Raw genomic sequence first — 26894 nt, 5'->3', positions numbered from 1 at the left:
ATGGAGACAGACATATTGCTGTAAGTACTTCAGAGATTACTTCATATTACTTTCGTCATTATACCCACATGTAGAGGTGCAATGTTCGATTGCAATCTCATATGCACAGACTTACTTGCCAAGTAGTTTCTCTTGGAGGATTAACACAGGCTTTACTGTGTTTACAGGCAACCACTTTTGGCAACTCACTTATATGCGAGCTACATACAGATTATCTATACTGCAAAGAACTCCCAATATGCTTGTTTAAATGTTCAATAAATCTACAGTAAACAAAATAACCTTAGGTTTTACTAACTAAGGAGTATTGTATGGTTATGTCGGCCTCGGTCTCAGATATGGCGAGGAGGCAACACTCCAAAACTCACACATGCAGTGAGTACATGTAATTACATTACTGCAGGCCTGAGAACATGGACAACACTTAAAAATGGGTCATTCTATTTTGAGGTCGGGAAAAAAAGAGACCTTTTAATGTTCTCAGACCAGCCTAGAGGAGCTTACCTCAAACAGATGCTGAGAACAGAAGGCTGAGGCAGACTGAGTGATCTCCGTAGCCTAAAGCCTCCCCTCATACCCAAACACACCTGTTAACGTCACACGTAGCTATGGGCTTTTGTGTGGTACAGGTGTAGACGCCATTATCCTACCCAGACAAATCCGAAGGCTGTGCCAGGAAACCCAAATGAAGCCATGATTCAGAAGGTAGAGGGGGATACTCTCTTAGAACAACAGCTATCTTAAGTGTGGATGGGTGATAGAAAATGTCAAGAACCGTATCTGTCAGTTGTACTAGGTTTGAAGAACAATTGCAAGCTATGGAGCCCAGGCTGTATAATTTCTACTGGTAAGAGAGGCTGCTGTTGGTGTGGGTTGGGATTCAAGTGGGTAGAACACTTGTAGAACGAACAATGGAATCGATGGAGATAATGAGATATGTGGCAGTTGTGGTTCCTTACAGTTCTTTGGTGAAGTGGAAAAATGTTGTGGGAAAAAGTTTTGAAGAACTATTTTCTTGACGAATTCAGATGTTGTTTTAAATTAGTATTAGTAATGTACTGAAAATATAAGATGTGAATTATCTTAAAGACTAGTTCATCTCAACATAATATGATACTCTCACCATTTGCTACTGTATGTTGTGCCGCCATGTGCCGTGTTGTACATTCCTCATGCCATGTGATTTTATTTTTCCGACCTATGTATCCATACGACAACAGGATAGCAAATTCAAAAATATATCTATTATTTTAGCATTATTCAAAAATCTTTGTAATGTATGCATAGGAAGAATCTGTATTTTAACCTGGTTGCTTGTGAAAACATTGATAATCCTCTACCTCCTCTTTTAGACGCTTGACAACATGAGCTTAGTTGGCCAGTAGTGACGATGTCTTACTGGCTCCTGTGAACAGAGTTGGCGTGCAGCCCTCCTGAGAGATGCTGTGCATGTGTGGTGTTGTAGGTATGATCTGAGGAGAAGATGGTTGCCACTCTGCTCCCCGCAGCTCAACATGTTCAACCTGATTGGCAACTGCTGCAGCTGGGTCTCCAAATTCCAGCAACCCATGAGGTACTCGTCCGTTTGTAGCTGTAATGTCATCTTACCATCACATTATTCTCATCCTGTTTACATAATGATTCTCTGTGCTTGCTCAGTAACATAATCAGGACCACCATATGCTGAATATTACCTCACAGTGTGGCAATACCTTCAGTGTTTAGTCACCATTTGTTATTATTAGAAGGATTAGATGGCAGTAATCCCCATGACTCATTAATACTATGACGGTCTTGAACACAGGATTCCCTTGAGAGTGTACGAGCAGCCTCTCAATGCTGCCAGTGGGCACACTGATATTATAAGCCTACTGTTTTTATTTCCTTTTAACAGGAAAGCCACAGTGCTCGTGGTTGGTCTTGACAATGCAGGGAAAACCTCCTCAATCAGAGGAATGTTGGGAGGTAAGGAATTATTGCACTTCAAGTCTTCTTTTTGTGATTAGTATTCATATTATTCATATTAAAATGACAGTGTACAGTAGACGTCCTTACCATGTTAAGAACTTATTATTTATAATTAGGTGCATATTTTAGCAGAGATAATCTAGTAGGCGGTAACCAAATCAGCTAAAAAAAAAGTCAAATATTGAACTAATGTCTTGAAATTCAAAAGATGGTCTTGTTTCTGCGCTGCGCTGGCTTTTGTACTTGACTGATGACCGCTCTCTTGCTGCAGTGCCCCCAGGTGAGGTGGGTCCCACCCAGGGCTGCGTGCGCACTGAGCTGCGAGTGGAGAACTTCCTGGTGACCGTGCTGGACATGGGAGGAGCTTCAGAGGAACGGGAGGCCTGGACAGCGCACTACGGAGAGGCTCATGGCTTCATTTTCGTGGTGGACTCCAGTGACCGGGCCCGGATCAAGGAGGTCAAGGAGGAGATGGTGGACATCCTGAGGCAGCCCAGGGTGGCTGGGAAACCTTTCCTGGTGTAAGCCAACTCACACAAGACATATACAAATGCACCTGCTTGTGTGCACTGTAAATACAACCCAGTCTGTATAGTACATATAATGCAGTTAAGCAGTGAAAATGAAAGTAGAAGTATTTTGTGTGTGACATGATGCATCTCACCCCTGTTGTAAAGGTAAATGTATGCAGTATATACTATCTAAATGTATATGTTGCGTTGTAGGTTTCACACAGACACAGATTTTGTTCATTCCTCTCTCTCACAGTATTCTTTTTTCCATGTACCAATCTTTAGGTTAGCCAACAAGCAAGACAAAGTGAATTCCATGCTTGGGAGTGAGCTGATTGAAATTCTCTCACTGGAGCAGCTTGTCAACAAAAGCCGGTCTTTGTGTCACATCGTGAGTTAAAAAAAACTACTTCTATGGTTATTATTATGGTCATTGTATTTAGCAGACGCTTTTGTCCAAAGCGATGCTTCTATACACCCCAGCCACAACAATCCATCTTCACCTGTTAATCCATCCATCTTCACCTACAATCCATCCATCTTCACCACAACAATCCATCTACACCTACACATGGTATAAAAACAGTTTGTCAGCTGTTTTTGACCTCAGTGCCAGTGATGAGCATCAGCTTCAACACTAACTCAAACATGGAGATCTGGAAGCCATACTTACTGTATGTTTATGAACTGGTGACTGATTAGCTATGACCATGCATTACTTTTATGTTATATCTAAAAATAGATACATGTCTGTTATACAGTATCTATGAATACTATACCGAAGTCTGGACAGTGAACTGATGTGAAGGCCCATCCCGTCCCTTCTGTATTGTCTCACAGGAGCCGTGCTCAGCCTTACTGGACCTGAGGAGGTGGTCAGACAGGAAGACGCTGAGGGGTTTGCGCTGGCTACTTCGGGCCGTGAGCCTTGACTACTCCGAGCTCTGTGCGCGCATCATACGTGACGCGCGGAAGCCCTATGGGCAGGACGAGAGGGAAAAGAAAAGAGAGAAAGGTCGCCGCAAGACCAAAGAACAGAGGTTAGAGCGTCGCTTCTCTGCAGTAGCCTATGGCTCAAAACTGCCACCTTGTGTTCAGTAAAGATGTTCTCTTACCACAAAACAAATTTAACAATACTGGTTTGTATTTTGTCATTCTTGTTCAGGCATCCTGGAAGCAAAAGTGACTTGCGCAAGGAAAAGACCAAGAAATCGAAAGGAGGCAGCTCACTGCAGCCTATCCGAGATATTCTGAACAGGGTAAATCAATTCTTTCTTCCTTGCCCTTCACTCTTCATGACACCCTTCCATTGCAGGTTATCCTTGTTTTGTGGTTAGTCATGGAGGGCAGTCATCAATGGATTGAATGGATCAATGGAATGGTTGAAGAGCTCAATGTCTGAAATTTAATTTGAAATCTTCTAGGAGGACTCCCTGAAAAAGAAGCTAAAGAAAAAAAAGGTAAAGGGGAAAATGAAGAAGGAGAATGCCAAAAACAGTAGGGAGAATGAGAACGGTGAAGAGGAGGTTGATGAAGGTGAGGCTGCCGAGGCCGAACAGGAGCACAACAGCGAGAAGGAGAAAGCCAGCAGCGCCCTGTTGCCAGGGAAACGAAGCAAACTCAAGCGAAAAGTAAAAGTGAAAGAGGAGACCTTGGATCTGCCTGAATCACTCGACACCGATGACTCCAAACCCTCCAAAGGTATACAGTGAAGTGCTGCTGACAATGTCTTTTAGCATTATTGAGTGCAAAACACACTAAGGTTACCTACCATATTAACAGAAAATCTACATTAGTGGCTTCTTGCATTTATTGTGTAAGTCACCTACTGGCGCTAGGGCGGGGAAAGTTGGGCCGAGCACTGACAGGGGGCCCCCAGAGAGCACCCCCCCCCCCCCATAATACTACATAATATTAGGGGGCCCGGAACGGGGCCCACATTTTCTAGCTGCGCCCCTGCACCTACTGACTGCAAAGCACTCCATCATTTCTTGTCTGGTGACATGCGTTTCAGGAGGGAAGGGGGAGAAGAAAAAGAAGAAAAAGACAATCAAGGTCAAACGGAAAAACAAGATCAACACTGAAGTGCCAGCAGCATACACTCAGCCTGTGGATCTCTCGGCCACTTTTGGTAAGTACAAGTGTTGTAGCCGTGATCCTGTGAACTGTGCCAACTGTGGTAGAAGTAGTGGGCACCCAAAGTCTGGTCCAGCAGGATGTCATGACCCAGAACTTCAGCAGCCTCTTTCATCGATAAGGCGTATTTATTGGCCAATGTAAGCCTAAATTTACAGCCAGAGACACATTAGTGTGAAAAAACCACACACCGAGAGAGAGGAACAAGAAGAGACCAAGAGGTGCAGTTCCCTCCTTGACCAGATGGGGGCAGCCCATGTGCATACTGTAGGACCTGTAAATCCAAATGTGTCCAATTTTCCCTGTTTCCTGATAGATCTTTACAGAAAAGCAATTTTGGCTCTAAAAGCCCGACAGGAGCAGGAACGGGAGCAGGAGCAGGAGAGAGAGCAAGACCAGGGTCTGGAGCGGTGACCACCCGACCGCTCTGGCAGAAGTCTCGGCCATGTGATGACCCCCGTAAGCTGGCCTCCGCACAGCTGTCCAGGGGTTTATGAGCTTGCCGTGGCTCCTCCTTGGTGACTTATCCTTGTGTAGCCGCTTCTCTGAGGAGCGCCAGCCAAACCTACTTTTCAGGACACGAGGCCTATCTGAGACTTGTTCCCAGAGGCAGCAGAAACGGCGCATTCCAGAGACGAGCAGCGACCTAACCCTGGATAAGTCCATCTCATGTCAATGGCTTCTAGGATGTCTGCATCCATTCTCACAGTCAACTGATGTTCTACCTGAAACCAATAAAAATGTAGGCTAGTTCAACGCTGAAAAAAGGAAATGGAAACTCTAAAGACTGCTGTGTTTTGAATGTGTCAGTATAATGTATTTCAAATGTTATACATGTACTATGGTAAGACCAAACATTGTGATTTTGCTGTACATGATTATTTATATTTGTATGTAAACGTATGTAGTGGCATTCGACAGTCCATTTGATGATAAGATCTGATATTTATTTATGTTTTTCTCTGTTCTTTATGCTGGTGTGAATTTCTTTTTTATAATTCCTCTTGTAAAAAAGGGGGACACTTTTCAAAAGAACTGATGTTGAAATTGTTTTAGTTGCCAGATGAAGAATGTTGCCAATTTTTTTTTTAATCACATACTGTGACCATGTATGGCAGGACGTTGTCTGCATTTTCAGAGGTGGATGTGTGTAGAACTGATGTTATCTGACTACAGACTTCACAGATGTTTCCCATTTAAATAAAACAAGATACATATTTTCTACCATCTTGTTTTTTGTTGATAGCCTAAACAAATACTTCTAACTGGAATTTCCATTGACACTCTTTCAATGTGAAACTTTGTATACCATGGCACTGATTTGACTGGTTGCCTTGAATTGTTACTCATTTGTTTTGGTTAGATATGGAAATCTATTCATCCATACTACATCAGTGGGTCACAGTGGCAACATTTAGGTCACTAAGAATGACCTGATGAAATGCTAATGTAAACAATGGGAGGCTATTAGGTTTCTCTTGCCATAATACATTGCAGAAATAATACTCAAAGACAATAAGCAGCCTGTACATCACTTTGAAAATAAGAAAAATGTCTTGAATAATAGTCTGCACGATATTCCACGTGCATGTGTTGAAAAATAACTTGATTGTGGCATTCAAAACAAAGGACACTTGGACCCTGTAACAAAGTGGCACGTCGCCATTTTTGATTCGCTGCGAGCCCATCCCCCTACATGTATCTTCTGCACAGGCCACTGTGGGTAACCTAGTGTTAGGCTACAGTAGGCGAACACAGCAACGGATAGCCTATTTTCGGATCGTAGGACTCTGCAGGGAAATTAACCGAAGATGGCCTCACCAAGGACAATAACCATTGTTGCCCTCTCTTTTGCACTGGGTCTATTTTTTGTTTTCATGGGCACTATTAAACTCACGCCAAGACTGAGCAAAGATGCGTACAATGAAATGGTAAGTGGTCGTCGCGCTGCATCCTGCGATAGCCACATCGAGGGCATCTGGTGCACCTGGGTCACAGCAGTATTGTTGGTAGATTTACTGTATTGACGGTAACGTTTTTATTTTCCGATTTTCATCACACACAATTGTTGTTCATTCATTCATTTTTATTTCCATAGCATAATTACCCATATGCGCTCATCCAGAGCATTATTGCCATATGGTGCTCTTTTCTGCATAGCCCGCAGCACAACGTGAAATTCGTTTTGAAAATACAAATACACGGATAAATGATTCGTTTTCAGATTCGGCATAGAGGCGTGTTTATGAGTTACCAACCTTAATATATTTAATGAAAGTTAGATCAATCACACGTGAAGCTAAATGGTGTCAGCAATTGGTCATGCTATATGGAGACATTGTATTTTCTCTTGTAATTTGGTTAAAATGGACTTTCACATGTGGTCATGTTACCACATTTACATGGAAAAGATAGGATTGTTACATTTCTTTAGCTATGTTAATAATTTCTTACTTCGGTAATGGCGGCGCTTTCGAGCAAATTCTATCTGCGCCGTCTGGTGCTGATGCTGACGCTGATGCTGAACTGTCGGCTGTTGAGCTAGACCGGTAATATGTGCATGCCATGCTTCAGCTTAGGTATGTACTAACTAGCCTTTCTTTGCTGGTGGAGTAGCCTATCTGCCTCATGTCATTTACTAGTTTGATCCAACACTGAAACCATCTGAGCGGTACACTTTTGCATTAGCATAAGTATGCATATTTGGACCCATAAATTGTGAAAGTCTCATGAGTTTTCCCTGACCTGTAAGGTTTAAACTAAATTGAAAAGGCTGATTTGAACGATAGGGCTGCCCATCCCCCAGTTTAAACTCCCTACCAGGCATGCCTAATTATGGCGCTACTGTAGCCTGTTTAGATTTTGCAGTACTTTCTTAAAGTGACACTTGTGAATAGAAAGCCTTAATAAGGAGAAAAGGCCTCAGCCAACCTCTAGAAGGCATATGTGTCATTATAGATTATTTCCTGTTCTTGCTTACTTGTTTTGACTGATTGTTAACGTTTTCAATGTTTGATTTTCAGAAAAGGGCCTACAAGAGTTATGCCAAGGCCTTGCCAGGACTGAAAAAGATTGGTGTGAGCTCAGTGCTTTTGCGTAAGATCATCGGCACCTTGGAAGTGAGCTGTGGTGTGGTCCTCACCCTGGTTCCAGGAAAACCCAAAGACGTGGCCAACTTCCTGCTCCTGCTGGTCATGCTGGCCGTGCTGTTCTTCCACCAGCTGGTGGGGGATCCCCTCAAACGCTATGCCCACGCCCTGGTGTTCGGCATCCTGCTCACGTGTCGCCTGCTCATCGCCCGCCAGAGCGACGACCGGCCAGAGCGGGAGGAGAGCCGGGAAGCGCAAGTTGGCGCCCAGGAAAAGAACAAAGTCAAGCTCTCCTAGTCCTGCCTCTCCCCCCTGGCTTGGCCGGAGGACAGGCCAGGGCCAGAGAGAGGACATTTTATGCTGGATGAAAGAGATTGGTGTCCAGACAAAAGACAGTCGCCACAGAGTGATCTCCATTCACCAAAGCCCCGTCCTGGCCAACCTGACTGACCGGTTATCACACTCATCAGCTCTCTTATGTTCTGTCCAACCATGGTCATCAAAGAGGCAGTAACACTGCTCATAGCCTCTGTGTTGTCTCTATTCACCCTTGTGGCAACTGTTTGATATGTAGCTCTGTGAAGAGGAAGGAAGACACGCGTTGCAACCATCAATCTGTTATTCCTTTTCTATGTTTTCTGTTTACGTAGGTTCCACATCAAAGGTCATGATACATAACAGCCATGCAGTTGAAATAACTCCTACTGTTGAAGAATAAGTAATGTTATGCTGAAAGGACTAATTTTACAGTAAAGACTACACTTGATGCTTTTATAAATGATCTGATACTATAAGAAACTGTGTTTTTTTTAGTTTAGTTAATTCCCCAAGGTTTAAGTAGGCTATTTATTTTTTATTTAGTTGTTGAATCATTAAAGTTGATTAAATTGGTTGAATTTATCATAATGTTGTTGTATAATGGTAGTGATTTTAGTCCCATGTTTTTTGCTCCTTTTTTATGTTGTGTTTTAAAAAATGACTCTCCGTAAGAGATACTATTTTGTATGCATGAAGAAACAATGCCTTCTCATTCCACAGACTCGTAAAGAGGAGGAAACATGCCGATAATTTGTTTTTAAATGGAAAATGTTAATGTATGTTAAGTTGAGCTAAGAACCCTTTTCATCCCCAGATTTATTTCCCAAAATGTTTATTTTTTAAAAAAGGTCAGCATATAACATATCATGCTGGGAAATAGGTAAAGAATTGTATGCTTCTGCTGTACCACATTCAGTAAATCAATTGCCATTTGGAAATGAGCACCTAATAAAGACTTATCCCACCAAAATGAGTTCTGCTTTATTTAAAGTCAGGTAAGTCATATTTTGGTAGTAGACCAAAGTGTGTGGCTGTGTCTCAAACCTCAAAAAGTACTTAGTTTAAGTATATAGTGCAGATAACGCAAAAACAAAAAAGTACCAGGTTGATGCTCTAATAACAGTCAAAAAGTTCAGTGTGGATATATGGACACTACTCTCACTAAATGGGCGCCAATGGATGTCACTTCCGGTAAGTGTTTTATCATAAGTGTTCCTTTTGGGACAGTACTAACCATCGAAAAGTAGGCACTACAGAAATAAGTGCTCAGTGCACACTAGCAGTGTACTGACGGAAGTATGCGGTTTGAGACACAGCCAGTGGCTCCTGACATGACCTGCTTCTGACAGTCTAGCCTAGGCTAGACTACATCCCCTGGTGGAGGGAGGACAGACATGCACAGAAACATCTGATTTTATAATGTAAATAAAGCCATTTTGGCGACATTTCCCCATATGCCCATATGTAAGTATGTATCTCGGGTTTAACTGATGAAGTCATAATTTTGTGCATTGATTGTAAGTAAATGTGAATTATCCTGCCTTCAAAAGGTTCTGAACCAACGCATGCTGACGTCACATAACCACGTGACCATTAGGAGCCAAAGTGCGCCTGCGCAAACGGTCGCGGGAAGGATTTGATATTTGTTTGAATTCATTCGGTCGAAAATGGGAAAATGTAGCAAGAAGAACTGAATGTTTACCTTGAATGTTCATCAACAATGACGAGGTCATCTAGTCTGTCTGAGTTAGGTGGAGCGACAAATTGTTCAGATGAACACGATTCTTCTTGTAACGTTAGTTCAAGCAACAGAAGTTTGCGTCTAGCAGAAAATGCGAAGAGGAAAAGTGAGGCGGAGGCTCCCTTTTTGGTGGCGTTTAAGTACTTCTCCCAAGGTAACATTTAACGTTAATGTTTCTATATCACATTTGTTTTTTACGTTCCGCGGAGACTGTTATTGCTATTGAGCTACTTAAGAGTTGCATACTGAACTACACAACTTGTTTGATGTAACGTTAACTACTAAATCTTATGATAGTTAGTTAAAGCTAAAGTTACCCAACGGTAGCTAACTATGATAGCTAACAAACAGATTAGCAAACTCTCAGGAACCCGTATGAAACAGTCCCAAATATTAGACGGACTAGTGTCGTTTGCGATAATGTTTATATAATCAGTACATAGATGCCCTGTTTTGAAATTTAAATACAGTGTATTCGACGGTATAGCATTGTCTAGGGCTAACGTCAACATTGGCCATCTGTCAAGTTATCTTGTGATGTTTCACTGTGTCAACGTATCACAACAATTACATTAATGTTATCAACTATACGGGACGAACTAGTTATATAACATTATGGCATAGTGGTTGAGTGGCATGTTTAAGATTCATTTCCATTTTTACACACATTTTTGTGCCATATTTATATGATATATGATAGTGTGTCGTATAGCCTATGTGCCAAGTAGTGTGCATTGTGATGTGATGTACACTTTTGTTGTGTTTACATGCGTGAGGTATGATTTGATGCCCTGTATGCAATATCCAAGTCAAACCTCTATAACAGGGAGTAAGAGCAGAAATTACGCTAGTGTCAAAAATCCTGGTCATGATTTCTGTTGTACTAGAGACTAGAGAACATAGCTTCAAAGTGTTCTTACTTGTTAGACAGACTAGGCTACTGTACAATGCATCCTCCTCAGTATTATGCAGTCTTAATAGAGTTAACATTTTTTAATGTATTATGGGTCACATAGGAAATTTTATTAACATCATATCACTCATAACAGTGAGTCCAGACAGTGTTCCTAATTGGCATGAAGGAAGGCAGAGATGATCCCTGGTTCTTCGGTATATCACAGGGGGCCGGAAGATGCAATTTGTTAAAATCTTATATTTAGAAATTAATGTGCAGGAAATTATTCAGTTATGACACAAATATTGTCAACTTAAGGGCTTGGTTATGGTTACTGCCTACTTATACTTATACTTATACATACTTATAGTAGGTATTAGATCGGATTGCACCACATAAACTGTTTTGAGTGACATAGTCTTTAACTACAGTTGCTGTAGGGTAGGTCACAGTACATACTATCGTAATCACATATCCACCATTAAATGACCCAATATGCTTAGTCTTTTAGAATATAAATTCTGCTGGCATTTGCTGATGGCATAATTTGTTGTCTGATATTGGTCTCAGTTAAAGCAGGCACGCCTGTGAATGGGAATGATGAGTTGTTAAGGCACCTAGACCAGGTGGAGAGGATGGCCCTGGCTCAGGGGCTTCCCCCAGACGCCGTCTCCACCATGCTGGAGTTCGCCATGAGTCTGCGCTGCAGTAAGTATTTGCTGTTGTATGTCAATTACTCTTCTTACATCTTTGCTATTAACTATTCTTATGTGTCGTTAAAAGTACATAGTCCTGTTTTTGATTAGTGGACGTAACTATTTAAGCAAGGGTCTCTGAAGGACACATGAAGAACACAAAGTTAAAGGCACCCTTAACAGTTTTTTGACCTTAACATAGCATTTCCAAAATCATTTTGATGGCACATAACTTCGTAACATTACAAACGGCACATCTGCTATAGTCTGAGCAGCCCTCTGTAGGCGATTACCGACCTAGCATCTTTCTCGATTCGGGTAGGAAACTGACCCTCCTCCATCCCCCCTCCGAAATTGAAATGGAAAAGAGCTGCTAGTGCTATGCTACAGGAATTCGGAAATCTTTTTCTATCTCTTTCTTTGAGAAGACTGAACTGTTCCCAATTCCAAACATTGTGTTCAGAACCGTTGAACAGAAAGGACAGTCCAGTTGGTATGAAACACAAAGAAGTTAACAGATGGTCATGTTGTTTATTGATTATTAATGGATAATTGCAGTAGCAGTCTGTTAAGCCAACTGTGTTCCCTACGCAGGGAGCTCGATATCGTCGCGGGTGCTGCGGTTCCTGATTCCGGCTTCAGTAGTGCCCCAGGAAGCTGTGGTCAGAGGATTCTCATGGCTCTGCACACAGAAAATGCCCCAATCCATGCAGGTAAAGAACATCCTAAAACGGTTTGCAAAATGATTGTAAATCTTGCAATGTTTTTAACTTTTGACAGATAGTGACAATATATTATGCCTGTATTTTAATAATTATTCTCGAGCATGACTTAATTTTTTGATCACTTGTAATTCATTACCTTTGCATGTTGTTATTTACTCCCCCAACATTTGTTTGAAGAGATAATTTAGTGGTGGTTGGTGACTTAGCTGGTGTTTTGATGTGTTCCAGATCCTTTTCCTGCGCTGGGTGCTGACGATGTTTGACATGATTGACTGTAAAGACAACCTAAGGGCCATCTATGGCTTCATCTTCAGCTTTGTGATTGATGAAAGTTTGGTGAGTCCGGTGGCAGTTATAAGTGGCCCACAACTGAGGTGCATTCAAATTCAGCAAACAATGGCAAATGTTCGTGGCGAATATGTTTACATTTCTCACGTGGTTCTCACACCCAGCTTCCACAGAGAACAACCTCCTTGAACTGTTTGCGACTGATTGCAAATGTTTCGTGGAGAACTCGAGGCAAACGTAAAACGTTCACCTATTTTGCTAGTTTGAATGCACCTCTGGTTGTTCAGTGATGAGGAAATTTCATATCCCTAATGAGATTCCCTCTAGAAGGCCACTCAATGGGATGGGGGAGGGTTTGGACGGTAGTTGTGGATACAGATTGGCTAATAAGCTAATCAAATTTAGCTTGTAAGATGACAGGGCAGAAAGGCCATCCCTGTGTATGATATCTGGGTCTGTCGCTTCAAAATTGAATATTGAAATTGAATCTGAATTTTATCCGCCAACATGTGTTGAAATGACATAAGAGAGAGCAGAGGAGAAACATTTTTGTTATTTTTTGTGAAAGTGACAGGCCTAGAAATATCTCAGCTTTTTGTTCTGATTTCACATTTCCATGAAGCATTATCCTCAGGATTTTTCATTGAAATGCACACAGACTTTCATAAGTGATTTCATGTGAACTGGTGTTCTATGGAAGTAATTTCAAATAGCTTTTACTGGGATGTTTCACTGAAGCAAACCTTTAGGAAATTGCTTTGTACCCCAGTCCACAGCCATTCTTGATTGTGTGTCTTTTTTCCCTTATTTGCCCACAGTGTCCCTTCATCTGCCACCTGTTATACCTTCTAACCATAAAAGGACATGGTAAGAAAGATTGCTAAGGTTTTTTGTTACCCTAGCCATGTTTGCACTTTCGGCCCAGTAATGGATTTATTGTGACTTGGTCCCTTTTTCCTCGTATTGTTTCCCAGTGTGTTAACTTCTTGTTAAGATTAGTTTTGCACTCACTACATGCCACATATTACTCTTGGAGACTGGTCTGGATAGATGTGATCTGAAAGCACTGTGGCCTCCAGCCTCACATAATGTCATCAGCAAAGTATATGAGGCATTTCGTAAGAGTTGGCGTTATTAAGCTGGTGTGAACTCGAGCCTTGCTAGGCAGCATGGCATAAATCTATACATTCCTTTTCTCTTGAATGGTGTTGGCACTCACCTCCAAACTTCATCACCCTGTGTCTGTTTTTGTCTCTCCCAGTGAAGCCCTTCCGAGTTCGAAAGCTGTTGGACATTCAAGGCAGGATGGTAAATAAATCTGAAATGATCTATTCCAGCATTTTGGTGTAGATTGGTTTTTAAATTGTGTGTTTTTTTTATTATTGATTTTTCTGAATGAAGAGATTTTTCATGGTGCAATTTAGGTTAGCAGTACTTTTGTAGTTGTTAAAGTGGAATGAGTTTTTTTTTTTTTTTTTTCAACCACAGGAAGAAAGGAACATAACAATGTTTGTAAAAAAATAAATAAAAGAATTTAGCACACAAGGTGCATTCTGGGAGAAAATCAAGGGAGAGATGCTTGCGCTTTTCCAAACAAACCATGTGTTATTATGAGTTAGACATAAATAACAGTTTCTATGTGTTTCAGAAACATAACAGGCTTCGTTCTATGTTATTTCAGCAAAATACTTTATTTTTCTGGATAGAGAATTTAATTGTTTTGTCTACTTCCTCAACAGGGCAAACAGCCGTACCTAATGCAATTACTGGCCCTCTACAAAGTCTTCTGTCCAGAGATGGTCACGCTCACTATGCCGTCCAGGATGAGGGTCTGTCATCTTTGCCATGCATTCATTTCCTCAACTTAACTTAACACACACAGACAATGCCTACTGTGTCAATACAGTCAAGTTGATTTTATTTGTTGCACTACTCTTAATGAAAATGAGAATCTTCTTTTTTAACTGTTGTAGCGTTTATGTTCAGGATATATCCAAAAGGTTTAAGATGGTAATAGAAACGGTATGGTAGCTGTGCATCCTGTTGACCCCCTGTTGTGTGTGCTCATGCAGGCTGGCTTCAAGAACCACAGCACCACTTGGAAGGTTGCGCTAGCTGCGCTGAAGAAGAGGAATGCCGGAAAAGAGGCTCCCAGCATGGAACTCACACTAGGTGTGCGGAAGTCCAACACAAGAAAAAGGGTATGTGGAGATGGCAGGCACTTTCACAGCTTCTTAAGTGTAGTATATTCTGTGTGTGTGCGTGCGTGCGTGCTTAATGTTCTCAGACACTGGTATTCAGAAGTGGGCAGGACCGTTTAAGATTTGAAAGTAGATTATACAAAATGTCTTCAAAAATGTTCGATAACTTCAGGCACAAAAAATGTCCTTTAAGGTGTGTGTGTGTGTGTGCGTGTGTGTGTGTGCGTGTGTGTTAAAGGAATGGAATAATTCAGACTGCTGCTTTGCTGCCTACTATGTCTCAGGTAACCACAAGGGTTTTAAGTTTATCCTCGCGTCAGTGTGTGGATGGGCCCTCCGAAGTCGCTTGATAAACGAGTCAAATACGATATCGCTTTAAAAAACAAGATGAGCCAGGAGTATCTCGTGTTTATGTCCTGTGGTAATTTCAATGATAACTTTTTTTGGCCAGGCGAAAGTCATTTTCGGGGCCAGTCAAGCATGGCATTGAGCTCGAGCGCAATTTTGATAAAAGCTGCAGCGAGTCGTTTTGCAACTCAGCGGCTCATCTAATGTCTCTTGAATGCGGTGTAAATTCCAAGTACCTGGAGCTGATGGGCTCTGACCTGTGAAGGAAAGCTGAAGGGAAAGATCCAGGGGACCAGGGCGAGAGATGGAGGAGAATGAGAGTTGCTGACGCCTTCATTTCCTTCTTCATCTCTTCCTTTCACCTCTTTTATGTGTGTACACACACACGCTCACACACACTCACACACACTCATTCACTCAATGTCTCTTGCATAGAAATTCCATCACCTGGAGGTGCCGGCCTTGACTCCAGCAATGGAGGGCTCGGGTCCCAACACCAGGAGAGGGGTGTGCCTGCAGCAGCTGAGCTCCTTCAACGAGCTGCTAGACAACCTGAACAGTATTGAGGTAAACGCACACACACACACACACACACACACACACACACACACACACACACACAGTCTGAGTGAGTCACATATTTATGACTTCATGACATGATGCCTCTATGTTGTTGTAATATTTTCTCATTAACACAAGGTGGAGCTGTGTCACTGTTTCAAGGCTGGGACCGTTGCCTCACTTCAGCTTGCGTGCCGTGCGTCTGACGCTTCCGAGCATACCAGTGGCTAAAAAAAGATTCTGCGAGAGACTCCCATCTCGTCACTTTGTTCATGTAAAATTGATGCGTGTATTTAGCCGCAGTCCATCAGCGGCAGCTAATATCCGGCCTCACATCAATTACGCCATGTGGCGATGCATCACCGAGTAGACTAATTAGAAATGTGATTAGAACAAGCGCGTGACACGTCTTGGGAAAATGAAACAACACAAACGACGATCAGAGGGCCTCGTTCCAACAGTGACCCCGGCACCCGCTTAGCTGACCCGGGCAGCAGCGCTGACGAATCTCTTTTTAAAAAGCTTTCGGGACGCTTTCCGCTTCACGCCACATAAACCATCCCCACCAACTCAGCTGCCGCAGCCTCGACCCTCCTTCAGTCCAGCCTTGGAGCTTGGGCTCAGGCAGTGCTCGCCACAAGCCTCTGCGACAGGCTCGCTCTCCTATCAAACCCCCCCCCCCCTCCCCCCCACACACACGCAACATATAGCACACAACACACTCACACCCGAGCCTGTGTGTGCGGTGCAGCTGTAGGCGGCCCTCACTGGCGGAGAGGTGACGCAGAGCAGTCAAGCACACAGCACTCAATCACGGCGCAGAAAACAAATCCGTCACAGTGCCCCAGCAAAAGCATCATTGATTCTCATCCCCTCTGCCACTACCCCCATCCCGCATGCATGCACGCACTCACACACTCACACACACACTTACTCTCACACACTCACTTACTCTCTCACACACACACACACACACACGCGCGCGCCCAGGCACTCTTAGCCGTCACACTCCGCATCCCCTCCAGTTCCCCAGTCGCTGTTCCTGTGGTAATGACTGATGCATTTGCTCCTTAATTATGAGCAGGCTCGCCCATGTCCAATGACAATCTGCCACCCGCACACAATTATTTATTTATATTTCGGAACACACGTCACCCATATTGTTAGGCAGCTGTTTGAGCAGTGAGAGGCTGGCGAATGGTTAGAGACCCGCCAGAAAAAAAATGATTCAAATCATGCGTGTGTGTGTGTGGGTGTGTGTGTGTGTGGGTGTGTGGTGGTCATCAGGATGATGAATTGTGATGGCATAGTGCTGAATAAATGGGTGTAACACAATGCTCAGTGAGTTGTGGTGGAATGTGAGATCATGTACACGCGCCGCTGTTTTTCACTTTGGCTGAGCGCCGGGCTCGTCTCCCCGGCAGAGCTGTCTCTCTGGGTTGGTTCTGGGCCGCGTGGCGCTCGCCGACCACTTTAGTTCCACTCTTTTTCTCGGTGTAATGAGCAGAAGAGGAGCTGTCGTGCAGCGTGCGCCTCGAAACCCAGAGCTCTGCAGCCACCGGCGGTCCCCACCAAGCCTAACCCATAAACCCCACGCTTACTCTCAGTGGACTGACTTCTCTCACCTTTTTTCACACACTCTCCCGGCTCTCTGATTGGCTCGTGCGAGATTTCTAATTCTATTGTGACTCATGTTTGTTTACTTTGGCTTTGTTTGTTTGTTTGTTTGTTTGTTTGTTTGTTTGTTTGGGATTGCAGCTCCCAGCTCAAATGGGCTCTCTGCTCAGCTCCGCTCTGGCTCTGCACTACCTGGACTGTGTGCAGGACGAGTCGGCCTTCCTCCGCCTCAACTTCTGGCTGGGCCACGCGCTGCACGAAGGTACGGTCTCTTAATTCACTCACTTTATGAAAACCTACAGTTTTTGAATGAACGTAACCGAAAACAGGAACAAAGCCAATTTCACTTGTTCCGGAGTGAAAACTTTATTTAAAATTTTAGATAACCGGTTAATAACGGTATTTATCGTTCCGATTAAAGGTGCCCTTTTCGGAGCCTGTGCTGTCCACAGAGATCGTGTTTTTTACTGTAAATGACAAATGTTTTAGCCTAAAAAACATGTGGCATCGCTTATAGCAACCTTTGTTTGAATATTATTCAAAAGTCTATAGGCTTGGAAAGTGACCTGCCCACACAATGTTCCCCAGACCCCTAGGATGAATTTAGTCAGATTTAGTCTCCCCTGTAGACACTGTTGATAAAAAGGATTTTCATATCCAACATTATCTAACTATTTTTTCCAAGTACAGTATGTAGCCTTAATTACTGAAACATTTTGTGAAATGACTACCAGAGACACTAGGAAAATATCTATAGGCCTGTCATGCAGTTGGTGGCACCACACATAGGTAAGTCTATTACAGCAGAAGTTCTTAAACTTTTTGTCTGGCGACCCCCCCCCCCAAAAAAAACATGGGCCAAGTCTTGCGACCCTCTTGCGAGATGGGCATTGGAAGCAGAGTCAGAAAATGTCTTCTCTCATAGGTTGGCTATGTCGACACCAAAGGCATTATGTCAATGGCAGCCTTTGACTAAATATGTCTTTAAATTCAGACTGCAAATCATTTTGCGACCCCTCCAATATTTTTGTCGACCCCTCCCGGGGGTCCTGACCCCCAGTTTAAGAACCACTGTATTACAGGGCTTAAAGCAAGACATTTTCTGTGCCTTAAGTTAGGCTATCAGACATTTTTTTAAGATTTAATATTATATAGGCCTACTTGCCTACTTTCAAATCTCGCCCCATGCCTGAATTCAAGCACAGTAAGTGTTTATCAGTTAGCCTTGATATTGAATGTGCTTTGATTTAAGCTTTAAGGCTGCTGGGCAAAAAAAAGTCTATAGTATTGTGCCACTGACCATAAATCGATTTGTGAAAACAATGTCATTTTTAAAGGAACGTTATTAACCGTTCTTCTATAATGTTCTAGCCGGTAACCATTTAGAGGAGAGGCCTTGGAACACTGGAACAGGAACAAAAAAAATAATGTTTTTGCTCAAAACGAACCAAAATGAAAATCGGAAAGTTTTCAGTCCCTGGCAGCAGGTGACCTGGCCTCAGGAGGCAAAGCTCTATTATAAAGGGAAGTGGAAGCAGTTCACTAACACTCTGTAGCCAGTGGCCAGCTCCCCTAAATCACTTTTTAATTGAGTTTCAGGTCTATTGAGTGTAGAACACTTGCTGAAAATGCCTTGAAGAAATTCTTGTCCAAAGTCACCTTTCGGAATGTTGGTGAGAAGCACAGCGATCGGTCTACCCTGCTGTATTTAGGAACCAGTTTCACGACAGGAAATACAATGTGGACGCCAGCGTTTTTTTTAGCGTGTTTTAGTCATCTACACGTTTCCATACTTTTGTGTTTGTGATCCAGAGTTCCTGTTTGGTCCTGCGGACGGTAGCCCGGAGAGTATGGCCGAAGCCTCGCACTTCCTCAGCATGCTCGTCTCCACACAACACTTCCTCCAGGTCAGTGACCCCTGCGCCCCCCCTCCTGTCCCCACGTCTCACACGTCTGACAGCCACGTCCCCTGACAGCCATCCCCCAAATCTCAGCGACATGAACACCTACCTCCAAGCCATAGCCCCGGCGGAGAGGGACTGACCCGTAGCGCACTTTTGGCCTTCTCTCTCTCTTTACAAGAAGTTGTTGTGCAAGCCAAGTGCCCTAGAAAAAGTGTGCTTGGCAGAACTCTTGGCTCTTCTCTCTCCCTCTCTCTCTCTCTCTCTTTCTCTCTCTTTTCTCTCTCTCACTCCCCCTCTCTCTATCTCTGTGGGTTTATCTCTGTGTCTCCTCACCTGAGACCCCCTCCTCCCCATGGACCAGCCCTGTCAGTCTGAATCACCCTGCACGTCATCCGCGGCCACATTAGTGAATAACTGATTAGGCAGTTAGGCAGGCTGCCGCTCATCCATGCTTGTGTCTGTCTGTGTGTGTCCTGACAGGAGGGCTTCTCCAGCACCGAGGGCTTCCTCTTCAAGTTCCTGCAAGTGTGGGATGGCTTCCTCCACCGGCCGCAGATACTGGAGCTGCTCAGCGACATTCCACTGGTGCCCAGCTCCTGTGAGTACTGTGTGTGTGTGTGTGTGTGTGTGAGAAAGAGAGAGAGAGAGAGAGAGCGAGAGTATACATACTAGTTAACATGTCTGTGTACATGTTTGTGCACATTTCTGTTTATGCTTAAGAGTTCAAAAACATGGTCCTAGTCATCAGATAAAGCTGGAATGAAACAGGTGTTGCGCAACATCCCCCATCACAAGTCATGTTGACACATACACACACCTGTCTGTCTGTCTGTCTGTCTGTGGTTAGTTATTTGTTTAATTATTTGACATTTCTCTGCAGACATTAAGGACGCTCTCTTCGAGCCTTTGATGCAGCTGTACTTCACCTCCTCCGTGTTCTTCAAGGTGAGTTCATTTTCTTCCTCCATTCTTTAATCTGTCTCTTTCTCTTTCGCCTTCTCTTCACCCCCTCCGCTCCAGTTCTCTTCCTTCCACACCGTGGGTAACCTTGGCTGGCCCGGCCCCGCCATTCATTCTCATGCAGAGCACTTGTGCATAGCGCCGGCCCTGTTAGGGACCTCTTAGCTGGAGTCCAGTCATAACACAGTCTGAGGAACTTTTGCCCCCCTCTGCACGCTGTTGTTTGCCGTTGTCTACACATTCAGTTTGGTACCAAATATCTCTCAACCTGTACTAACTCATCCATCCCTACTACACCTTATTTCTCTCTCTCTCACTCTCTCTCTCTCTCACTCTCTCTTTCTCTCGCTATCTCTATCACTCCATCTTCTTTCCATCCCATTTGTCTTGTTTCTCTCTCCCACTTGCAGTGCAGTGTCATTGAGTGTCTGACCAGCATGCTGCGGAAGTGGCTGACCTGGCATTCCGTCTGTGCCCAGGAGGAGGGGCTGGACATCAGTCTCAACAACCGCAGCAACATGTAAGTCACTCCTTTCTCTCTCTCTCTCTCTCTCTCTCTCCCCCTCTCTCCCTCCCTGGACCCCCCTTCCATCCTCACTCTGTCCTCCTATCTGCCCCCCCTGTCTCTATCGCTCTCTCTTTTTCGATTTCCTTGTGGAGAAATTAATATCTCTGCTGAAAGGCGTGACGGGCCCGGGTCAGCAGATCAGTGCGTGGGATGCCACGGCCGTCTTCCCAAATGCCTGCCTCTCTCTCTCTCTCTCTCTCTCTCTCTTTCTCTCTCTGCCTCTGTCTCTCTAGCGTTGTGTTTAGCAGTAAGAGCCCACGGGTTCAAGGCAGCAGTGATGCAGCAGGGCTGATGTAGTGGGTGATTTACACCTCTGCCCCACAGGGCCACTTTGTTTTCGGCTGCAGAGTTGTTTTGGTGACCGTGTTTTTCCCCCCCAGTTAACCCCATGTTATTGAGCACAGGTCTCAATGCTCCGCCTACGTGTGTACACGCACGCGGCTAATCACTCTGTCTCAAATAGCATATTTCTGTCAGTACACTTTAATTCAGCGCCCTGTGAGCACTGTGTGCTTACTCATGGATACTCATGGACTCGTGCATAAATTTAAACTGAATAGTGTTGTCTCAAATCGAACACCGTGCACTGGTAACGGTACGGCAACGGTAATGATGATCGCAACATTTAAATTAACTTTATTGGTGTCCTCTATTTGATAGTGACATGGTTGTACTGTGTCAAAACATTAACAGTTTATGTTCTAACTTGCTTGCACATCTGTAAAGTGTGTTTTCCACTGTTGCTGCTCCATCTTTCTCAACCACGTTCATCACGAGTTGGTGATTAAAGTAATAGGTGGAGCTGCCAAGTTTAGCTCAACAAAAACTGTTAAATGTAATGTAATGTAAAATGTTATATTTTACAATATGCCTTTTTAATGCGCTGCTCAATAGAATGCTATGTAGAATGCTTATTTTCACCAGGTGTTTCTCAAATGCAGGGTTACAATTAAGACATGGGCAAAAAGACTGTAATTTCATCCAGGACCAAAGCACCATTGCCAATTCACGCTGCCATCTATTGATATGCGGTTCTTTCTACCGCTCGAACAGCTGAAGCTTAGACAGAGAGCTGAATTAAGACAACTAGGCTACAATTATGCTCATGACGTGAAAGAGGCCAACTATAGTCTGCACATGCTTCTCTGCACACAACAACGTCAGGACCTGTTGCCTAAACTATAGCCTGCGCATGAATATAATAGGATGAACATGTTTATTCAGTATTTAATGTGTCATTTCACCACAGTCCACCATTGTTTTTTCTTACCAACCAGGCTAAGTGGTTTTTAACTAGATAACATTGGCCTGCAATGATTTTGCACTAGTCTTACCCAGATGCGCTCTCCTTTTGTACAAAAGTTGGCACGGGTTGAGTTCATTGGTATTCAAATTGTACCGACCTAAATCTGTGTGTGTGTGTGTGTGTGTGTGTGTGTGTGTGTGTGTGTGTGTGTGTGTGTGTGTGTGTGTGTGTGTGTGTGTGTGTGTGTGTGTGTGTGTGTGTGTGTGTGTGTGTGTGTGTGTGTGTGTGTGTGTGTGTGTGTGTGTGTGTGTGTGTGTGTGTCTCCGTGTGTCTCCATCCTCTCCCAGGAGCCTAAGTCTGTCGGGGTTCCTGGACTCTGTGCTGAAGCTGGTGCAGTTTGTGGGCCGCCTGACCTCAGCGGGTCTGCAGTTGGAGCGTGGACACACCCTGCTGCTCCACCATGCCCTGGGCTTCTACGAGACGGTAGAGCACACAAACCCCCACCTCTCTCATTCCACTTCCTTATTGGCATCCTTCGTTACTTTCCAATGAGATCCTCTATTTAGATATGATTATTGATATTATCTATTCCTTTCTGACGTAAGTGTTAAATCGGCTTAGCTATACTTCGAGATGGAATATTAATTTATATAGACTATATAGTTGTTGTTTAAGTTTATATTAATTGATTTATATTTATTTTGTATTTAATGTTTGTACTATGTATTTATGTATGTCAAGAGTATTTAGCCGGACGTCTATCCAAATGTACGAACAAAGACTTTCAGGAATTGAACCCTGACTGACTGCATTCAAAGCGGCGATGCCTACCACTGCACTACTACACATGTCTGTGTGTGAGTCTGTATGTCTCTGTAAATCCACTCCATATCCTCTCTGTTGTCACTGAACTGTGTTCACTGCAGGTGTCCGACATGTTCCTTAAGTACAGCTTGCCCCTGTTTGTCATGTTGCCCCCCGGCGTCTTCTACCCAGCGCTCCTGGCCACTGACCCAGTCTCCGTTGATCGGCTTGGGTACATCATGTTCAGGTAGCGATCGGACAACACACACACACACACACACACACACACAGACCCCCCCACTCGATTCTTTTCTGTTGCAATATGCATGGTTTAACTGTGCACCTCTTCCAGTTTCAGTTTTGCCTCTCTGTGTGATGAGCGTGCGCTCGAAAATCGGATAACCCCTGAGTGCGTCCGTCTCGCTCTCACTGCTGGACCAGGGGGGGATTTTTGAGCAAACTAGTCGGGCGAACAAAATCGGTGGGCTGACGCGCTGCCCCCAGGGTTCACCGTCGTGGCGGAAGTAGTCTGTCAGGCACGTCCAGTCAGAGCATGGCGCACACTCATTTGCAGGCTCATTAGCTCGTCCCACTAATTTGACTTGACACCGGAAGCCAGCCGAGAAATTGTGTCTCCGGCATTATCGCAAAGTTGAAAAGCAAAAAATGATTTTAATCCGCCTCGATCGAAATGGGGGTTACAAGTGGCAGGGTATCACTGAATACTAAGCATAACTAATTATTGTATATTCCCTGCTAAAAGGCCCATTAGCACCGACCTGAATGACACATTGTTTTGCTCTTCGGTTGCCATTTAAGCCATAGAGTGCACAGTGCAGACCTTAATTATTATAGTGTGCTTAACGCAAGCAAATGCAGAGACTGTTGTGCTATGCCTATATTCTGTCCTTATTAAATTTATAATAAAAACCTTAGGACATTTTCTTTAAATGTCTTGCTTGCTGTGTTATACTAACTTTAGTTAAAGAAACAAATGCCAGACACCATCCAGTGTACCGACAACTGGTTTTGGGAACAACATTTCTGAAAATAGCAGTTATAGCATCAGTCTTAGCCTGGTATTAAAAGTTGCTTTAGGATTTTAAAAAGTGGTAATCGATTTTTGTATGTTTTCGCAGGTATAGGCAAAATCTGACATCTGCCAAGGAAGAACAGAAGAAGCAAAAAGAGGTATAATCCCAGAGCTTTTCACACAGAAATCAGAGGTTATCTCCCCTTACCCCTCCATTTTCATTTTTAGTTTAGCTGCTGCATAATTTACTAATAAAGGATGCATTTGTAAAGAACCCTCCAGCTGCGCATTAGGAATCCATAATGAAAGCCCCTCGGGCGTCTGCTATAGTCCCTTACTTTTCCCATTCTAGATGAAGGCGCACTTCCATAAAAAATTCTGACATGGGGAGGCTCTGCTCTATCTCTGATCAGGCAGGATGCCGGCCACCCACTGAGTCCAGGGCCCTGCTGTCCATGAATTATGTGCTGTGTTTTACATCTGCTCTGGTTGCTGTAATAGCAGGGATTAAGGGGAGGAGTGTCTCTTTGGCTTTATGGCCCGTGTCCTACTACATGTACAGATTTGCATGTATTTCAATGAGGAGTGAGCAGCTCTACTCGTTTATGCATTCTCTCATGGAGACCCCTGTCCCCTGCTCCGCAGCTGTCCATCCACATCAACCGGAGTGTCTACCAGGAGTTTAATTCCTATCTGGTTGCCATGGTGGCCCACCTGTGGAACTCCAGGAGCTTCAGCCCGAGGTCGGGCATCCAGGTCAGCGAAGCGCTGCTGGAGCGAACCAAAGTGGGTGACCACTCTAACTGCTTCGACCTCATCCACCATCCAGCTTTCCTCAACTACGCAATAGACTTCCACCAACAGGTCAGAAAGGAAAACACCACATGCATGCAATATATATGTAAGGGATAATGTATAGAACGCCGGTCATTATTGTGAAAATAAGTCCCTTCAGGAGTCCGGTTCGCCCTGTCGGGATTTATTTTCACAATAATGACCGGCGTTCTATACATTATCGCGCTTATTACACGGCTACTTGCCAAAACGAAACAATAAACTCCCCAAGATATAACTCTTTAGCCTACATAGCCTAGGCTATAGCCTATTTGTTACCGTTCATCGTGGCTTTTGCTGAGAAACATAGTTCGCACATGCTGAGCTTGAATCAAACATCCTTTAGAACACAGCTGATCAACCGTCTGCTTTTCACTTTTGAATGAAGTTCCAGTAGTTGCGGAGTGATATAAAAGACCTGAATTAGAAGCACAAACTCCGTTGCCATTGACAGCGGTCATTTTTTCGAAAATAATGACCGCTAGAACTTTGGGAAATCCTATTCAAGTCAATGGAGCGTTCTACTTGCATTGTGAAGAGCCGTGTAATAAGAATTGTTATTGTATTGCATTGTACATAACGTTTGTGTATATTGTTTGATTGTTTGTACACAATGTTTGTGATATTGTCCTCATAAAGGGTACCGCACAGGTAGAAGTCACTACTACACACACAACACCACGGTGTAGTGCACAAGTACTAACTTGTTAACAGTCTGTGTATTTTATTATGGGAGTTTTGCTTGTCCTACGTATCGTAATCACGGTCTGTGATGAATTTAAGATGAAAGGGTAAACATTTGAAGTCTCGCTTCATAAATGGCAGCTGTCTGGGAGCCTCTTCACGGCAGAGTCCACTCAGACATGATGTGGCCCAGTTGGTAACGGGGGCTTTGATCTCCGGAGGTGCTCTGTGCCTGAGGAGACACGGTGGAGGCCCGTTTGGTTAATAAGTTTAAGGCCGGACATGGAGATGAATGCGGTATTCATGTATCTTTCATAGAAGGCTCCATTAATACAGAATCACATTTTATTATTCATGCCGCCGTATGAGCCCTGCAGTTTTTTCGTCATGTTTAATAATACAGGCACCTTTTTTTGGTCCTGCTGCTGCAACATCCAGCAGTGTTCAACTGAGATTTAGAAGAAGGGGGGCGGACAGAGAGAGAGAGGGACTGGTGGGAGGGAGACAGTGGATGAATATTTATATGTTCTCTTCATCAGTGTTGGCCGGAGCGCGCAGACATCGACCTGAACTCCATCAAGGTAACCCTCTTCTATTATCGCTAGCGTTCGTTTAAAACATTATGTAAAACGCTTTTTTTTCCGCACTCAAATCCGCAGCATTCCCAGTGTCCCAGAGTCACCAGTGCTGATTTTGCGTCTCTCGCCTCTCTTCCCTCTCCCTCGCTCCAGGCTGGGAAGTACTGGGAGTGGTATGTGGAGTTCCTCTTCACGCAGGGCTTCGACGGCCTGAGGGACTTCATTAAGGTTAACATCAACCCGACAGCGGCCCGGCACAGCGATGGGCGGCCGAGCAGTGGCCAGCCTCTCAGCCAACCCTCGCAGCCCAGCCAGCCGACAGCGGTGGCGTCATCATCGACGGCGCTGTCTTAAGAGTTGCCTTGACTCACCTTACAACTCTCAACTTGTTTTTTTTTTTTAAACCACCATAGTCATAAGTATAAATGGAACATGACCACACCTGCTTAAAACACATTACCCGTCTTTATGAAACTGTACATAATTTATTTCAAGTGTCTTTGGGATGCCATTGACATAAAAAGACTCTTTAAGGAGATGTCTGTGTAAATAGCTTTGTATATTGCATTTTGTTTGTGTAATTATTTTTCATCACTGCTTTACTCGGTCATACTCATGTTTGTGCCAAAACTTTTGTCTACTTAACAACTTTTTGCATTAATTAAAAAAAATTAATTCAAAGCTTTTTGTATCATAACAATAAACTTTTCCATAACAAAATGTTTTTTGTGTTCCTTTCTTTTGCCTCTTGGGTCCCTGCAACCTTTCAGTGAATTGTGGATTTGTGTTCTACTGAAAAATGTATGTGCTGAAATTCAATTTTGGGGAAAAACATCAATATCTATTGCACTCACTGACTCAACCATCTGGAAAACAGCATTTTACCCTAATTGACAGATCCATCTGGACTATTACTTGGCTCATAGGAACACACCATCTTGAAAAGGTGCTGCCTGTGTGCAAAAATGTAACAGATAACAGAACGACTCTAGTGCAGGAGGGATGATCTGTGGAGTTTGCACATCTACTTCCCTCGGACGCACATATGGTTTATTTGTATTGGTTGAGTTATTTCGTCTGTACTACTAGCCAACAACGGGTGTTTTTTTTTAGATGTATGTAAACAAATGCTTACATTAGCGTGCGATGTTTTTTTCATAGCCCTCTGTCATCTAAAATAATTACAAAA

The 26894-nt window shown here is 43.7% G+C and overlaps 3 protein-coding genes across 3 annotated transcripts; all 3 read left to right on the top strand.

The window, feature by feature from the left end:
• arl13a (ADP-ribosylation factor-like 13A) lies at positions 1 to 5030 on the top strand. Its single transcript, XM_076292768.1, has 10 exons — positions 1 to 20; positions 1466 to 1573; positions 1895 to 1965; positions 2240 to 2489; positions 2766 to 2871; positions 3321 to 3520; positions 3646 to 3739; positions 3905 to 4181; positions 4495 to 4611; positions 4933 to 5030. The coding sequence occupies exons 1-10, from the start codon at positions 1 to 3 to the stop codon at positions 5028 to 5030; spliced, it is 1341 nt and encodes a 446-aa protein (XP_076148883.1).
• A 1313-nt stretch (positions 5031 to 6343) lies between these two features.
• tmem35 (transmembrane protein 35) lies at positions 6344 to 8977 on the top strand. The gene is made up of 2 exons (XM_076292959.1): positions 6344 to 6547; positions 7640 to 8977. The coding sequence occupies exons 1-2, from the start codon at positions 6428 to 6430 to the stop codon at positions 8000 to 8002; spliced, it is 483 nt and encodes a 160-aa protein (XP_076149074.1). The 5' UTR covers positions 6344 to 6427; the 3' UTR covers positions 8003 to 8977.
• A 682-nt stretch (positions 8978 to 9659) lies between these two features.
• cenpi (centromere protein I) lies at positions 9660 to 26370 on the top strand. The gene is made up of 20 exons (XM_076292957.1): positions 9660 to 9918; positions 11230 to 11367; positions 11949 to 12067; positions 12308 to 12415; positions 13186 to 13234; positions 13629 to 13675; positions 14107 to 14196; positions 14440 to 14568; positions 15352 to 15483; positions 17236 to 17356; positions 18907 to 19001; positions 19479 to 19596; positions 19879 to 19943; positions 20369 to 20478; positions 22120 to 22255; positions 22699 to 22823; positions 23716 to 23767; positions 24255 to 24473; positions 25667 to 25708; positions 25859 to 26370. The coding sequence occupies exons 1-20, from the start codon at positions 9744 to 9746 to the stop codon at positions 26057 to 26059; spliced, it is 2271 nt and encodes a 756-aa protein (XP_076149072.1). The 5' UTR covers positions 9660 to 9743; the 3' UTR covers positions 26060 to 26370.
• Positions 26371 to 26894: the final 524 nt, after the last annotated feature.

This window comes from Alosa pseudoharengus, unplaced genomic scaffold, assembly GCF_046254945.1.
Source record: "Alosa pseudoharengus isolate Yale_2024_CS ecotype anadromous, Long Island Sound unplaced genomic scaffold, YU_APseudo_1.1 YU_APseudo_1.1_scf_19, whole genome shotgun sequence".
Lineage (NCBI taxonomy): Eukaryota > Metazoa > Chordata > Actinopteri > Clupeiformes > Clupeidae > Alosa > Alosa pseudoharengus.
This window is presented reverse-complemented; position numbering and strand designations above follow the sequence as displayed.